Source organism: Aethalodelphis obliquidens, unplaced genomic scaffold, assembly GCF_003676395.1.
Source record: "Aethalodelphis obliquidens isolate GAN/ISIS:26980383/991018 unplaced genomic scaffold, ASM367639v1 scaffold129, whole genome shotgun sequence".
Classification (NCBI taxonomy): Eukaryota; Metazoa; Chordata; class Mammalia; order Artiodactyla; family Delphinidae; genus Aethalodelphis; species Aethalodelphis obliquidens.
In genome coordinates, this window is record NW_020838073.1 from 424,519 (window position 1) to 441,412 (window position 16,894).

General features: G+C 40.0%; 1 protein-coding gene across 4 annotated transcripts in view; it reads left to right on the forward strand.

Annotated features, from left to right (window-relative positions):
- PTPN4 (protein tyrosine phosphatase non-receptor type 4) overlaps positions 1 to 16,894 on the forward strand; it is a 178,466-nt gene that overhangs the window by 147,759 nt on the left and 13,813 nt on the right. For all 4 annotated transcript variants that reach the window (XM_027099162.1, XM_027099164.1, XM_027099165.1 and 1 more), the window contains exons 16-22: positions 2,233 to 2,392; positions 5,716 to 5,799; positions 5,892 to 5,948; positions 11,526 to 11,682; positions 14,821 to 14,987; positions 15,789 to 15,879; positions 15,964 to 16,025. In XM_027099162.1, coding sequence (XP_026954963.1) covers positions 2,233 to 2,392; positions 5,716 to 5,799; positions 5,892 to 5,948; positions 11,526 to 11,682; positions 14,821 to 14,987; positions 15,789 to 15,879; positions 15,964 to 16,025 — 778 coding nt within the window. The remainder of the gene's footprint in view (positions 1 to 2,232; positions 2,393 to 5,715; positions 5,800 to 5,891; positions 5,949 to 11,525; positions 11,683 to 14,820; positions 14,988 to 15,788; positions 15,880 to 15,963; positions 16,026 to 16,894) is intronic.

The following is a 16,894-nucleotide window of genomic DNA, read 5'->3' on the forward strand; positions in this document are numbered from 1 at the left end:
TGTTCTCCTTCTGGGACCCCTGTAATGCTAGTGTTGTTGCGTTTAATGTTGTCCCGGAGGTCTCTTAGGCTGTCTTCATTTCTTTTCATTGTTTTTTCTTTATTCTGTTCTGCAGCAGTGAATTCCACCATTCTGTCTTCCAGGTCACCTATCTGTTCTTCTGCCTTAGTTATTCTGCTACTGATTCCTTCTAGTGTATTTTTCTTTTCAGTTATTGTATTGTTCATCTCTGTTTGTTTGTTCTTTAATTCTTCTAGGTCTGTGCTAAACATGTCTTGCATCTTCTCGATCTTTGCCTCCATTCTTTTTCTAAGGTCCTGGATCATCTTCACTCTCGTTATTCTGAATTCTTTTTCGGGAAGGTTGCCCATCTCCATTTCATTTAGTTGTTTTTCTGGGGTTTTATCTTGTTCCTTCATCTGGTACATAGCCCTCTGCCTTTTCATCTTGTCTTTCTTTCTGTGAATGTGGTTTTTGTTCCACAGGCTGCAGAACTGTCGTTCTCCTTGCTTCTGCTGTCTGCCCTCTGGTGGATGAGGCTGTCTAAGAGGTTTGTGCAAGTTTCCTGATGGGAGGGACTGGTGGTGGATAGAGCTGGCTGTTGCTCTGGTGGGCAGAGCTCAGTAAAACTTTAATCCGATTGTCTGCTGATGGGTGGGGCTGGCTTCCCTCCCTGTTGGTTGTTTGGCCTGAGACAGCCCAACACTGGAGCCAACCTGGCTCTTTGGTGGGGCTAAGGGCAGACTCTGGGAGGGCTGACACCAAGGAGTACTTCTCAGAACTTCTGCTGTCAGTGTCCTTGTGCTCACGGTGAGACACAGCCAGCCCCCGCATCTGCAGGAGGCCCTCCAACACTAGCAGGTAGGTCTGGTTCAGTCTCCTGTGGGGTTACTACTCCTTCCCCTGGGTCCCAATGTGCACACTACTTTGTGTGTGCCCTCTAAGAGTGGAGTCTCTGTTTCCCCAGTCCTGTCGAAGTCCTGCAGTCAAATCCCACTAGCCTTCAAAGTCTGATTCTGTAGGAATTCCTCCTCCCGTTGCTGGACCCCCAGGTTGGGAAGCCTGACTTGGGGCTCAGAGCCTTCACTCCAGGAGGTGGACTTCTGTGGTATAAGTGTTCTCCAGTTTGTGAGTCACCCACCCAGCGGTTATGGGATTTGGCTTTATTGTGATTGCGCCCCTCCTACCGTCTCATTGTGGCTTCTCCTTTGTCTTTGGATGTGGGGTATCTTTTTTGGTGAGCTTCAGTGTCTTCCTGTCGATGATTGTTCAGCAGTTAGGCGTGGTTCCGGTGCTCTTGCAAGAGGGAGTGAGGGTGCTTGTGCTAAGCATCTACCTTGAAGTTGCCCTGTCAGGCCTAGCTGGTCAGATCAGCTCCCGCTGCTATGGCCTGAGGTTATGCTCTCTAGTGTCTGTTGGTTTTTAGCCCCTTCACCTGAAATCAGGTTTTCCGACATACGTACTCATCCAGTGTTGTCTCCTCAGTGAGCTCAGCACTCTTCCTCGCTGTGTTCATCACTTCTGTGAGTTGTGTTTTACCTGTAAATAAAACAGGCAACCCCTTGAGTTCTCTGGATGGTACCGGGTGTTTTGTCTTTGGAGCAGCTCGGCCCTCAGCTCTGATTTCTCCCTGCCTGCCCACATGACTGCTGAAAACCTTAGAAAGGGGTTTTTATGGTAGATTAATAAATATCTTCATAGAGATACCCTTAAAGTATATTTTATTATATGTGAATTGTTTACGGATTTGATAAAGTAGGAAATGAGATTTGTTACTTTAAACTACAAAGTTAAGGAAGATTTCATTAAACAGTGGCACTTGCAAATAAACATGACATTTAAAGCTTGTCTCCTATTAGACATCGTAATAAAATAATAATTCTAGGCTGGGAGGAATTGGAAGATTGGGATTGACATATACACTACTGATACTATGTATAAAATAGATAACTAATGAGAACCTACTGTATAGCACAGGGATCTCTACTCAGTGCTCTGTAGCGAACTAAATGGGAAGGAGATCCGTAAAAGAGGGGATATATGTATACGTGTAGCTGATTCATTTTACAGTAGAAACTAACACACACTAACATAACGTTGTAAAGCAACTATACTCCAATAAAAATTAATTAAAAAAATAAAATTCTACCATTACTTTAAAAAAATAAATAAAATAATAATTCTGTAAGACAACTTCCAAAATATTTATTTTTTCTCTTTTTTTCTATCTAGATCACAAGAGACCCCTGGAGATGGGCAGCCTCCAGCTTTACCACCCAAACAATCAAAGAAAAACAGTTGGAACCAAATTCATTTTTCACATTCTCAACAAGATCTGGAAAACCATATTAATGAAACATTTGATGTTCCATCTTCCCCTGAAAAAGCTACTGTAAGTAGTTTCTTCAAATATTCTCACATTTCTTTGAAAATGTTTAATTGTAAATGAAGTATTTTTTGTAACATAGCCTGTTTTATCTGTAAATTATATTATAGTACTTTCTCTTTTTCATCATGTGTTTGCTCATGAATTGTGCCACCATATAGCCCAATTGTGGAATTTCCTTTTATCATATTTATAAAACGTTCATTGCTCTAGAAGTTAATTTTTGACAAATTTGTTGATTTCTGTCTTGCAAAACACACATTTCCAGAACAAATGCTAATAATCCATTAAATACCATTAATTTTATTACATAATTGACTGGGTCCCGACACTTTATCATTTATCATTTTCATCAACCTTTTGAAATTGAGTACAGGTCTCCAGAATATATAATTACCCTGTTCTTCAAGATATATTCGTGAGTTGCTTTGGTACTTTGTACCAAACAAAATGGTAAATTCTTAGAATCCCCTGATTGATGAATTTTCATTGCTTTTTCAAGTAGATGAACCAAAGGTGAGATTGTTAATAAATTTTAAGGATACACTGTGTTCATGAAGATGTATAATGACAGACAGAAATATGAGTGTATTTCAGGAAACTTCAAGGGGCATCAAGGAATAAAATAAGATGCAGGTAGAGGAAGTCCCACAGCAGGTGCTGGCAGTGCCCGAAGTCTCGGCTGGCCATTGCACTCTTCCCCCCTTGTTTTTCGCCCATAGCCCTCCCACGTTTTCTAAAATTGAAAAACAAGAGGCAGCCACTCTATTCTCCCACACTTATGGCCCCACAGACGCATCAAAAAGAGATCAAAATCCTTACCCAAAGTGAATGACAACTCGAGTGCTACCTGCGTGGTGATTCTTACGCATCATTCATTCATCGGTTCGTAGTTACTGAGGTCGTTTTGTGTGCCAGGTACTTAAGGAGGTAGTGGGAGTATGCAGACAAATCAGATGTGGTCCCTGCTATTAAATAATTCATAGTCTAGTTTGTTTTTTTCCTTCATGCAAAAATGACTTATTGAGTACCTATTGTTATAGGCTCTGGGAATACAATAGAGTAAAATAAAAAATTTAAAACTCTGCCTGCAAGGAACTTGTATTCTGGGGATAAGGGTGAGACAAACAGTAAACAAAATATGTAATTTAAATATATAGCGTATTAGATAGTATAAATGCTAGAGAGACAAAGCAGAAAAGGGCTAGGGAATTTCCAGAGTGGAGTGTTCCAGTTCTAGATAGTGTGAGCCAGAGATGAGTTTGGTGATAAGCCACATGGATACCTGGCGTGAGAGCAGGTAAGCCGAGGGAGTAGCAGGTGCCAAGGCAGGGGTATGGCTGTGTGGTCAGGGGACACCAAGGGGGTCAGCGAGGACAGAGCAGGACGGGGACAGCAGAAGGCCAGATCCTAAAAGCCTGGTCTTGTAAATGTTTCATTCTTCAACCCTGAGTGAGATTGGAAGCAAACGGACATACCTAAGGAGAGAAGTAACGTGATGTCACTTAAGCTTTAACGGTTTCACTGTGGCTCGTATGTTGGCAGTGGACCGCAAGCAGGGTAGCAGCAGAGAAGCTGGCTGTGAGGTGTTGCAGGGCCCCAAGAAGCAGCCGTGATTGGAGAAGGTGGTGCCAGTGGAAGGGATGAGACACAGCTGTGTTCTGGGTGGAGTTTTAGAGTAGAGCTGACCTACTCTGCTGATGAGTTGGCTGTGGGAGACTAGAGAGAGGGGAATAACAGCAGGGATAACAACAGCAAGGTTTTGGGCCTGAATAAATAGGAGGATGAAGTTACCATTTGCTGATGTGGGAAGGCTACAGGTAGAACAGGGGTGGGTGGAATGTCGGGAGCTCAGCTGGGACACGTTGATATGTCTAGTAGGAGTCCGTTTGGATTCTGGAGTTGAAGGGAGAGGTCGAAGCTGAAGGTATAATGTTGAGAGTCGATGGCATGTAGACAGTATTTAAAACCATGAGACAGGAAGTGCAGTGTGTACAGATAACAGAATAAGAGGTTCTAGAAATGGAGCCTTAGTCCTCCAAACTGTAAACATGAGGGAGTTGAAAGGAACCAGCAAAGGAAACTGAAAAGATGCAGACCAAAAGGTAGGAAAAAAACTAGTCAACTGGCTGATGAGAAGGCAGCCACAGAGAGAGTAACCAGCTGTGTCAGGTGCTACTGGTGAGTCGAGGAAGGTGGGGACTGAGAACTGAACAAGCTCTTTAATTAGAAGTGACTATGGGAATTCATAAGTGTATAAAAATAACTAATTCAGCTGTGGCGCTGAGGGAAGACTTCCTAGAAATGGTCACATCTTCGACCTGTGTCTCAAAGGCTAAACAAGAATTAGCCAGCTACTTACCCCCAAAGAGCAGGCATACGACACGTTAAGTGAAAGAAGCCTGTAACAAATGACGTATGTTGTATAATTTCATATATGTGAAATGTCCAGGATAGTCAAGTATATAGGGAGGAAGTAGATGGAGGGTTGAATAGGACTTGGGGATGGGGGTGACCGCTCGTGGACACAGGGTTTCTTTGGGGGATGAAGAAAAGGTTGTAAAATCAAAGAGTAGCATTTTAACAGGTCATTGACATGCCTGTCAACTTTTTCCTCTGTGATTTCATCTGCTACTTCAGACCAGAGAATTGCAATCTCTGAATTCATCGTAGTTTCCACCAAATCAAATGCTGCCTCCAAAAAAAAAAAATAGTCGTGATGTTCGTACAACTCTGTGACTATGGTAGAAATGACTGAATTATACACTTTGAATGGGTGAAGTATAGTATGTGAATTGTATCTCAGTAAAGCTGTTTTTAAAAAGCAGGGGGAGGGCTATCCTGGTGGCGCAGTGGTTGAGAGTCCGCCTGCCGATGCAGGGGACACGGGTTCGTGCCCCGGTCTGGGAATATCCCACATACTGCGGAGCGGCTGGGCCCGTGAGCCATGGCCGCTGGGCCTGCGTGTCCGGAGCCTGTGCTTCGCAGCGGGAGAGGCCACAACAGTGAGAGGCCCGCGTACCGAAAAAAAAAAAAAAAAAGCAGGGGGAGTAACATGAATTCATGTAATACTTATGAGTATTTTCTCCGTGCAGAGCTTTGAGGCAGGTTCTAGAGACACTGAAATTAATTAGTCAGGTAATTAATAAAGCCCCTGTTGCTCTTGGCACTTACTGTCTAGCATGCAGGTAAGGCACGAGAGAGACTTAAATTATGATTCTTTATATACTTTAGATAATATCAATATACAGGAAGCATGCTTCGTGTATATCTGAAGGATAGGCTATAAATGAAGAGCCTGACAAGTTATTTATTTTTGTCTTTTAAAGCCTAATGGTGGTATTCCACATGATAATCTTGTCCTAATCAGAATGAAACCTGATGAAAATGGAAGGTTTGGATTCAATGTAAAGGTAACTTAGAATTTATATTGTACTCAATTTTTAAATTAAGGTGTTTCTGTGTTGGCAATACTGACTGATACTCGATTTGCACTGTTTTGAAGGGAGGATGTGACCAGAAGATGCCTGTGATCGTGTCCCGAGTTGCGCCAGGAACACCTGTGAGTCACAGCAGCCTTCCCAGTGAATCCTAGCTTCGAGAATACATGCGTATTTTTATTAGTATAAATAAAGGAGTAAAATGAATCATTTAATTTGTCAAGTAGCACATGATGTTGGCTGAATCTCTTTAATTGCTGGGAAGTTAATTTTTATTTATTCCCTATCTATAACAGTTTTTAAAATCCTTGTTTTTACAAAGAAGCTAGATTCTATGAAAATAACCCCTTTAAACAGCAAAATGTAGACAGAGGTATAGTTTTTGTTTGTTTGCTTTTTTTGTTGGCTTCTGTTTTCATTTAGAATTGTTTAACCTACGTTCTATTTGTCTACTTTCTGTTTAAAATATGCATTTTAAGTTCTTTATTATGAACATTCTAAGCAAAAGTAGAGGAAAGACTGCATGAACCCATGAGGATGAACCCCCTGTGCCCCATCCTTCAGGTTCAGCACCCATGAACTTTCTGCTCATAAGGACAATTCTTGATAAATTGTGGGTACATCATCTTTATTGATCCTGTGTATAGCAAATATTGCTTTCAGATCCCCATTTCTGTTGTTGTCTCGTCTGTTTAACTGCATTTCTCTTACCTAAATGGTCTCTAAGGGCTTGGAGCCAGCACCCATTGTCATTCAACCATCTCCGTGTCCCGGGAGAGGCAGGAACCTGCAGCCTGAGGGAAGAGGCTAGTTATGGGGTCTGGTGCTTTGCAGCAACCTCACAGTTGATTTGAAGATCGCAGTCAAGATTGATCAAGGATATCATGTTACATGGTTTTAGTTCTGTTTTTTAAGGACTTTGTTGGTTGCAAATAACAAGGAACTCATGGAATACCCCTGGCTTAACCATAAATACAGAATTTATCGTATAGCTGTAGAGGTGTGTCACAAAACCCAAGGACAGGAATGCACTCAGACTTCTAGAAAGAACTTGAAAAATCATCAGGACTCTATTTTTCATCTCTGTTTCTTTTTATGTGAATGTTCCATTCTTCTCTCTCAGTGCAAACCAGTTTGTACACTGAATTAGCTTCATTTCTCAAGCTACTCCAAATAAAATACATTCTAAATGAGAAGTGTACTTAGTAGCAGCTTCAAGCCAAGTCCTGTAATATTAGCACCGCAGACACACTCTACCTGCAGAAATGGTTGTGACTCCAAAACCTGTACTAAATAGAAATTGTGTAGCTACCACCATTCTGCCCCTCAGTCCACGTGGGGTGATGTGACCACTAGCAACTTCGGGATTTGTGCGTTACCAGCTCAGCAACAGACTCATTAGCTCCCTCAATCCAACTTACAGACTCCTAGGAAGCAAACCCTTCATAGATCCAGCTTGGACCAGATGTCCTCTTTTAAACAAATCCCTTGTGATCAGAGGTGACAAGACAGGGATATGATGTATAAAATGACTACTGAACCTACTACACATGTGAAAGATGGGGGAAATAGTCCAAAATTATTTGTTCAGTGTGTATTGGGAAGTGTGTGTGTGTTTGGGAGTGCAGATGAGGAGATGAACGATTGCTAAGTTCTCATCTAGCAAGTAGAAAGTTAGATAACGTCTGAAATAAAAAATAAAATTGGAACGTTATTTAGAGATACCGAGGTGAATACAAAAGATGTAGCTAAAATGTTGAAAGAAGATGCCTCAAAAGAGGGGAAGATAGGGGAGAACATAAGAAATGGTTTCTTATCATAATAATCTTATAGACCTAGTCAGCTCTGTAAACTGTGTGGTGTATCGCTTTCCCAAAAACAAAAATTTTAAGTAAAACTTATTTTTAATTAAATATGTCTTTTACCTGACGATTCCACTTTTAGGAATTACCTCTAATGAAACAGTTGGAACAAAGGATACACAAGGACGTTCATTGTAGTATTGTTTGTGAAACTTAAAAATTGGAGGGAAAATCAAAATGTACATCATTAGAATTGATTAAATAAGTTATGCATTGCTTTGCAGCTCTTAAAATGATAGATGATGTAGCATATATAAGTATGGAAATATTTTCATAAGATAGTATTATGAAAAGTGCATATTTGACAATGGAATACTACTCAGCCATAAAAAAGAATGAAATAATGCCGTTTGCAGCAACATGGATGGACCTAGAGATTATCATACTAAGTGAAGTAAGTCAGACAGAGAAAGACAAATACCATATGATACGACTTCTATGTGGAACCTAAAAAAAATGCAAATGAATTCATTTACAAAACAGAAACAGACTCCCAGACATAGAAAACAAACTTATGGGAATTCCCTGGCAATCCAGTGGTTAGGACTCCACGCTTCCACTGCCAAGGGCACGGGTTCTATCCCTGGACAGGGAACTAAGATCCCGTAAGCCACGCGGTGCAGCCATAAAAAAGAAAGAAAGAAAACAAACTTATGGCTACCAAAGGGGAAAGGGGCAGGGAGGGATAAGTTAGGAGTATGGGATTAACAGATACACACTATGATAAAGAACAAAGACCTACTGTATAGCACAGGGAACTATATTCAATATCTTATAATAATCTGTAATGGAAAAAATCTGAAAATATATGTATATATTTGTAACTGAATCACTTTCCTGTATACCTGAAACTAAATTAACTATACTCAATTTAAAAATGCATATTATACTTTCATATGTTTGTTTTATCCATTTTTAAAAATATGAGTTATGTAAATATATTTTAAAAATCTGGAAACATGATAAAAAATGTTAGCAGTATTTAATCTGGGTAGTGGAATTACTGTTATTACTTGCTTCCATCTTCCCTTTTTTTTTTTTTTTTTTTTTTTTCTTTGGGTTTTTTTTTTTTTGCCTGGGCTTTTTCTAGGTGTGGCGAGCGGGGGCTACTCTTCGTTGCAGTGCGCGGGCTTCTCATTGCAGTGGCTTCTCTTGTTGCGGAGCACAGGCTCTAGGTGCGCGGGTTTCAGAAGTTGCAGCACGTGGGCTCAGTAGTTGCAGCATACGGGCTCAGTAGTTGTGGTGCACGAGCTGTTGCTCTGCGGCATGTGGGATCTTCCTGGCCCAGGGCTCGAACCTGTGTCCCCTGCATTGGCAGGCGGATTCTTAACCACTGTGCCACCAGGGAAGTCCGTGTCCTTTTTTTAAATTGTCTGAAATCATGACAATGAACATGTATTGCTCTTATAATTAGAAAAAACCAATAAACCTTTTTTTACTTGTATGCCAATTGTAATAGTCATAAAAGAAATATTGATTTTTCTGAACAGTGAATATGGATAGTTTTCAATTAAGTCAAGGGTGTTCTTGAACATTCTATAGAGAGGTTCATTTCCAAACAAAATTTTATGACTATAAATTTTCTTTTTATGCTATACAGATTACTATATTGGTAATTTTTCCTTTCTGCTACATAGAACTATGTTTCATAAATAGTGACTGAATTTAGAACAAATTAAAGAAATAGAAATGTGTCATTTTTATATTATTTTATTAATTTAAAGACTATTACAGTTTTCCAGTTAGAAACCTCATTTTAGGTGATTGAGGGGAAAGGACAGTGTTTCAAATATTTTAGTGTCATTTTTTATATTGGAAACCTTCTAAAATGGGTAATTTCCAAAATCATGTTTTTCTTCCTACCTGATCATATTTGAGCCAATAGCTCTTGCCCCAGCAAAATTCATTTTATCTAGACTTGCCAGATCCGAATGAAATACAAATAAAAATCTGCCCTGATAAAAGGCAGATTAAGTATGAGAGTGTTACTTCAGTTATAATGGGTAACCACTGTGCTATAACATTCAAAGATTTTTTTTTTTTAACCACTACAAGAAGTAGAGAAAGAAGCAACTAGAGAGAATGGTCCAAACCTTAAATTTGAATTTTCCAGATTTTAATGCTTTGCATTGAAATATCTCATTTTAAAAATTTCACAACGATGAATAGTTAGGACAGATACATGTTCCTTTCTCAGAGTTTCAGGTGTTTAAGATCACACATGTCATAAGCGGAAAGGAAGAACTTGGCTCCTAGACCAGTAGCTCTTTCCACTAGTGACAGTACCTTATTGGACTTTGTTAACTTTGTTTTACAGTGAGTTTAGTTGTGCTTCCATCTTTCAAGCCTTTGCCACGGCCCTTTCTGAAAGGTCCAGCCCTATCATTTCCTTCGCGGTCTGAGCTATCATCCTGCAAACTTGACTCCCATGAGTTCTCATTCCTGTGTCCCTGGAGCAGGCTGTCCATATTTCTGTTGATCTCTTTTACCTTATTTACTTGTTTGTTTTCTCAATAAAATACAGGCAGCCCTCACGTGCACAGTTGTGCAGGGCTGTAAAGATAACCGTGCAGTCTGAAACCATACAAAGTGCTCTTGACAGTCAGTGGGGAAAATTATGTTTGTTTCCATGGCCTTTAAATTTTTCATCGAAACTTTAAAATTTCTGATGCTTTCTCTTGTAGGTATATAGGGAAATGAAAAAATAGTAAAACTCATGCTGATTTAGTATCCTGTAATTCCAAACATTAGAAACATTGAGAATTAAAGTGTTTTATTTCATTGTGAAAACTTACCACAGGTAATTTGTGAACAGTGCTTGTCTCCTTGTCATATAGGTTAAATTACAGAGTGAGCATTTTTTCTTCACCTTGGCAAGTGGTCATAATCCTTTCTAAGTCTGAATCCACTTCCACTTGTCCTTTGCACTTTCAGTGATGTGAAATATCTCCCAGGAGTGCCCGTATTGAGAAGTTTTTCGCCAGCATCACTTCCTCAGACATCTTCATCCTTCTTGTTGCAGCCACTTTCATCATTTATGTTGATAAATTCACCTTCTCTAAATTCCTTCCCCTCCGTATCTGGGGTCTCTCAAACAGCAGAAGTGTCAATATTTCCATAGTCAACTATTTCTTCTATAACTCAGTTTATGTTCAATTTGAATTTCACTTCCAGCACCGTCCCTTTTTGTTTCTTTGCTATACTTTTAACTTTTTGGCCAGCTCGCTCTTTAAATTATCCATTTTTACGTGGGTTTATCACTGGGAGACAGAGACAAGTACCCGCTTTGCTGTCTCTACATGAACTGAATAACCAATGCCCAACGCCAAGTCACCAGTAGCCTTTGAAAGAAGGGATGTGATTGCTCACTGATCATGGTGCATATTTATGATTTACATAGTGATTTTTGGGCTGACATGGGCTAGCGGCGAATTTTGTACTTTATGCAGTTATTCATAATTAATTTATCACAGTTACTGAAGTTTGAACCATGTTAGGAGACTGGTGTTATTTAACTCAGCTGTGGTGACTGAAATTTGCATGTATCTGGACAGTGCAAAGTGAGGGCTGCCTTGATCTGTGCACCTTGAGAATGTTAGTCTTCTCTGTATATCTAGGTATATAATAGGGCATTAGGGGAAAAGGTATTAATGAAGAAGGAAAAAAGGAGTGTCTGTGGGAAAGTGAGATTCCTACTTCTGCTTTCTTAATGGATGAGCGAAGAAGACTTCTACATGTGGTTTTAGTTCTGCTGCAGCGTCTATAAACGTAAGTTCCTGTGCCTTACTTCCAGAAAGCCGGGTGCAAATCGGAGACCTTATTCTCATCCCATTACAGGCCGACCTGTGTGTCCCCCGACTGAACGAAGGGGACCAAGTGGTGCTGATCAACGGTCGGGACGTTGCGGGGCACACCCACGACCAGGTGGTCCTGCTCATCAGAGCGAGCTGCGAGACGCATCCTGGGGAGCTCGTCCTTCTAGTTCGACCCAATGGTGAGTGCTCTGGGTCGCACTGGATGTTCTTATAATTCCTTCACGTTTATGCCTAGACACAGCGGCCGGAGCGGGCTTCTTAAAACACAGGTCACGTCATGTCAGTCTCTTGCTCAAGGCACAGCGGCTTCCGTTCACATGTGGAGTAAAATGCAGATTCTTGGCCACCTTGCCCACCCCCGACCTTGATCCCTCTCCAGTCATCTGTGCTGGCCTTCCCGATGGCCCTTCTGCCCGAGGCACTCCTCCCGATGTGCGTGGAACGTATACCCTCACTTCGCTCGGGTCTCTGCTCAGATGTCAGCCTCGGCAAGTTCTGTCCTGACCGCCGTGGCTGAGATTGCCTCCCTTGCCCCCAGGTGCTTGAGGAGTCCTGGGTCCTTCCTCAGGTATACTTGCTGTTCCACGTGCAGAAAGCCCTGCAACAAGCTGGAGTTCGGTTTCTACGACGATCTCACGAATATGCTGCCACATGGAGTGCTCAGGGGCTCCTGAAGCCATCCATTGCCCTTTTGGACAGTGTTCCTAATTCTCTCACTTTGTGCAGAATAAATGTGGTGCGGAGTAAGCTCAGCCTCAGCAGTGTCCCGAGAAGGGTTTTCACAGAAACTGTGCCTTCCCTCCAGGCTCACGGTCCCAGGCCCTCAGCCTGTGCTCATCATAATGGCACTGCTGTGGGTCCCACAGCGCTCACCAGTCCCCTCTGAGAAGCATTCGTAAATGCCATACCTCCTCCTGGCAGGAGACACGCTCTTCTAGTTTTGTTCCCAACAGTTATGTTAATCACAGTTTTAGCCACAAGAGTGACTATTGGTTAGGGCCACATCACCAGTTACAAACCATAGAGAAGTAGAATGTGATTAGAACTCTACCGATTCTCCCCATGTACCCATTTTGCCTCTTGGGTACAAACAGACATTTTCATTTTACCTTCTCTGCAGGCAGACCTTGGAGATATTGCAGGTTCGGTTCCAGCCTACCGCAATAAAGAAAATACTGCAATAAAGAAAACACCGCAGTAAAGCGAGTCACATGACTTTTTTGGTTTCCCAGTTCATATAAAAGTTACGTTTACACTATACTGTAGTCTGTTAAGTGTGCAATAAATCACATTGTCTAAAAAAACCAATATCCATACCTTAATTTAAAAATACTTTATTGCTAAGAATTGTTAACCATCATGGGAGCCTTCAGGGAGTCATAGTCTTTTTTGCAATAGTAAGTCAAAGGTCATTGATCATAGAGCACTATAACAGATACAATAATAATGAAAAAGTTTGAGATCGCGGGAATTACAAAAGTATGACACAGAGACACGAAGTAAGCAAATGCTGTTGGAAAAATAGCACCAGTAGACTTGCTCAACACAGGTTGCCATAAACCTTCAATCTGTTTAAAAAAAAAAAAATACCATAGTTAGATATCTGAGAAACACAATAAAACGAGTTTTGCCTGTACTTTGTGTTTTTCTGCGTTCATGGTTTAGAATTGGCTTCCTAGGAAAATTCAGAGGACTTCAACAGAACATTCTATTTTGACTTTTAAAGGAACTCATTTATTTAGATCTGTTATTTAGGTGATTCATTTTTAGGCATTTTCCGTCACATAAAACAACTTAAACGTCATACTAAGAATCATCTCTCAATTTGTTTTTTTTCTGTTTTCTCTTGATAACAGATCCTAAAGAACTTAATAATAATATTAGCTAATAGTTTTTAAATGCTTTCCATAGACCTGAGCTCTTTTATATATTCTCATTTAACCTTTACAGCCATCCAATGATAAATTATCCCCATTTTATAGTTGAGGACATTTAGGCACCAAGACATTTCAGTTATCTGCTCACAAATTCATGACTAGTACAGAAGCAGAATATGAAGAAAAGTCTATATAATGGAAGAGGCATGGCCTTTTTGCAATTCCAAATCACTCCATTTATACTTTAAATTAGGAGAGGAACCCACCTAGGGCCTACATTTTTTGGCAACGATCTTTCTAATATTGCTTTATTATCAAACAAAATCTAGACCAGGATTCATTTTCAGTGTGGGTTTGTCATGTCTATTTTTTAAAAAATACTGTATAATCAAAATTTTAAATTATGTTTGCCAAAGCGTAGCTTGTTTTTCCTGGTGTTTTCCCCTTTAAATCTTATTTCTTCTTAGACAAATTGCATTTCCATCTTTTTGTCTTTACATTCTTCATTTCAGAAATCTCTTCTTCTCAAAAGTACATATGTATTTGAGCAGGAACAATACTTCTTAAACAAGGCCAGAAGCTTGACTCCATCCTTAAGGGGCTCTTTTCTGCTTCAGCTTTGCCTTTTCCCATGGGGGTCAGGATTTTGTGGGACCAAGGTCACAGCGTCTGTGACCTCCCCGTCCTTTTAGACCACCTTTTTCAACCCTCAGTTCTCTGACCAAATAACTCTGAGCCCATTCCTGGGCCTCTGTGGCCATTTTTCCCAGATCCGTTCTCCCAAGGGTTGATCACGTGATATAGGCCAACAGGGTAGCGCAGAGGAAGCAATTTCCAAAGGGGTGTAGAATGGGCTTCCGTGTGGGCTGTGAGGTTCAGGGTGTGCTTATAGGCCCCCACGTTGAAGAGTGGAGCTGAGGGTGGCCTAAGGGTCACAGTCTAGGGGTGGCTCCCCTCACTGCCACAACCATGCATTCTGGCCTAGAATTCTCCTTTGAAATCTGACCTCTTAAGTTGTTTGGTAGATACATCAAGGAATGAGAATAGAAAGTATTTTGTTTAGTATTCTGTTCCGCTTATGTGTAGCTTTTCACGTCTAGACCTATGGTGTGTATAGGCCTCTATTGCTGCTCTTGTCCCAGGTCCACAAATTAAAGATCCGGTCAGAGCTGCTTCTTGGCCTTCCTCTTTTTCCTACTGTCTCTTCAAGTTACAGACGTTTTCAGTAATATGGCCAAGAACCTTCTTTTCCCCAGAGGTACTTCTTCTACTCCACAGCCACTCTCAACCCATACACAGTGGCCCCAGACTCAGATCTGATGAGTTAGGAATAAATGAATATTTTTCCTGACACAAAATTAAATAATATCTGGTAAATTCCTTTTGCCAACTCATTAAGGTTTCCATGAGGCTTTTTTGATTTGGGTTTTGGTTTTGTAGCTGTGTATGATGTAGTGGAAGAAAAGCTAGAGAATGAGCCGGACTTCCAGTACATTCCTGAGAAAGCCCCGCTAGATAGCATCCATCAGGATGGCCATTCCCTGCGAGAGTCGATGGTCCAGCTGGCTGCGGGGCTCATCACTGGGACAGTGCTGACACAGTTTGATGTAAGTAACGTTGTGTGGGAAAGGTGTTTGCCTGTATTTTCACGGCTTCTTAACTGCCTAATCTCCTGTCAGTTAAAATTTATAAACTAAAATATTATTCTGAAAAATACTTGATATAAAAAGAATTCTAAAATGCAAAGTTTTAAGAAGTTGCTTCCAAAATACTAGCTATGGTTTCATTAATAGATATCTGTTTAAAACGGAGGGATAAGGAGATTTTATAGGTATGTCATCAAGCTACATTTTCTCTGTAATTAAATAGCTGTTTTAATGAAAGGTTGCAGATAGACTATTATAGATGTAAAAATACTGAGTTAAAGGAAAATAATTTTTGTACCTTGTACATAAAAATATGTACCTACCTCATATTTAATCCTTCTCTAATTTTTGTCAGGGTAGTTAGCTATCATTAATATTTGTTGCTCTGAAGTGTATGTTGAGGGTAGGTGACTATAAAATATTTAGGGCACGTCAGTTTTTCTTTTAAATATCTCTAAAGTAAATGAAAGCTAGGTGTTTCCTACAGATGTGCTATTTAAAACTTCAGGTACTTTTGCTGTAAGGAAAATTGTTTTTACTTGTTTTACTATTTTTCAAAATATATATAGTTCATGTCAGAGATTTTGCAAAATTCAGCTTTGCAAATCTGGTTCAATACCTTACTAAACCTAAGGTACATCATTGTATAGATGTGGTATTCCAAGGAAAAATACCTGTTTCTTGATAGCATAGAAGTCTGGAAAACAAAAACAAAACAAACTCTTGATGGCTTTCTGGACACGTTCTTTTTTTTTTTTTTAGCAACTATATCGGAAAAAACCTGGAATGACAATGTCTTGTGCCAAATTACCTCAGAACATTTCCAAAAATAGATACAGAGATATTTCGCCTTGTGAGTATCTACCCTCTCTGTATGTTATGTTTAATCTTCTTAACATAACTTTATTAAAACATTCTTTCTTTTAAATTTTTTCAGATGATGCTACACGGGTCATTTTAAAGGGTAAAGAAGACTATATCAATGCAAATTATATAAATGTAAGTTTTTTTTAAATTATGCCTTTGTCATTTGGAATAAGAGAGACCACTCTAAACTTTGAGATTTATTCCACAATCCATGATAATGACAATCAGCTCTTTTAGTATGTACCTCTGATAAGGACTTTTTTTTTAAGCAAAACTATTATACTGTTATGACACTTAGAAAAATAACAGAAACAAAGAAAAATAACAGAAACAAACACTTAAATGAATAATATGCTCAACTTAATTTACATAAAGAAAAGTACATGTCAAAACTGCAAGGAATTACCACCATTTTTCACCTATTAGATTGAAATATCAAAAAGTTTGATAATACCCTATACACGTCTACAGCCTTTACCTGAAACCTTGGGGTCAAATATGCTTTGGGATTCAGAATTCGGAGGATTTTTGAAAGGTTATTCGGTGCATATACTGTAATAAGTAATGTCCCCAGCAGGCTATGGGACGTTACCCTATAATCAATATGTTGATATTCAACAGCAAACAAACTATGGATATTCCCACGAAATAGGACTGATAGACTATAAACAGGTTCAGGTCGGATACTGTTACGAAATAAGTCAAGGTTAGGTTAGGTATACCAAAAAAAAAGAGAGAGAGACAAACTTACGCTTCAGAACATTGCGAGTTTCAGAACGTGGAGAAAGGATTGTGGATTATTAAGGAGTTTACTGAGGAACAAGCTTTCCTCACACATTCTTGGTGGAAGTATAAATAGGGACGACCTCTTTGGAGAGCCATTTGGAGCCGTCTGTTAAAATTTTAAATGCAGAGCTTCCCTGGTGGTGCAGTGGTTAAGAATCTGCCTGCCAAGGCAGGGAACACGGGTTCGAGCCCTGGTCTGGGAAGATCCCACATGC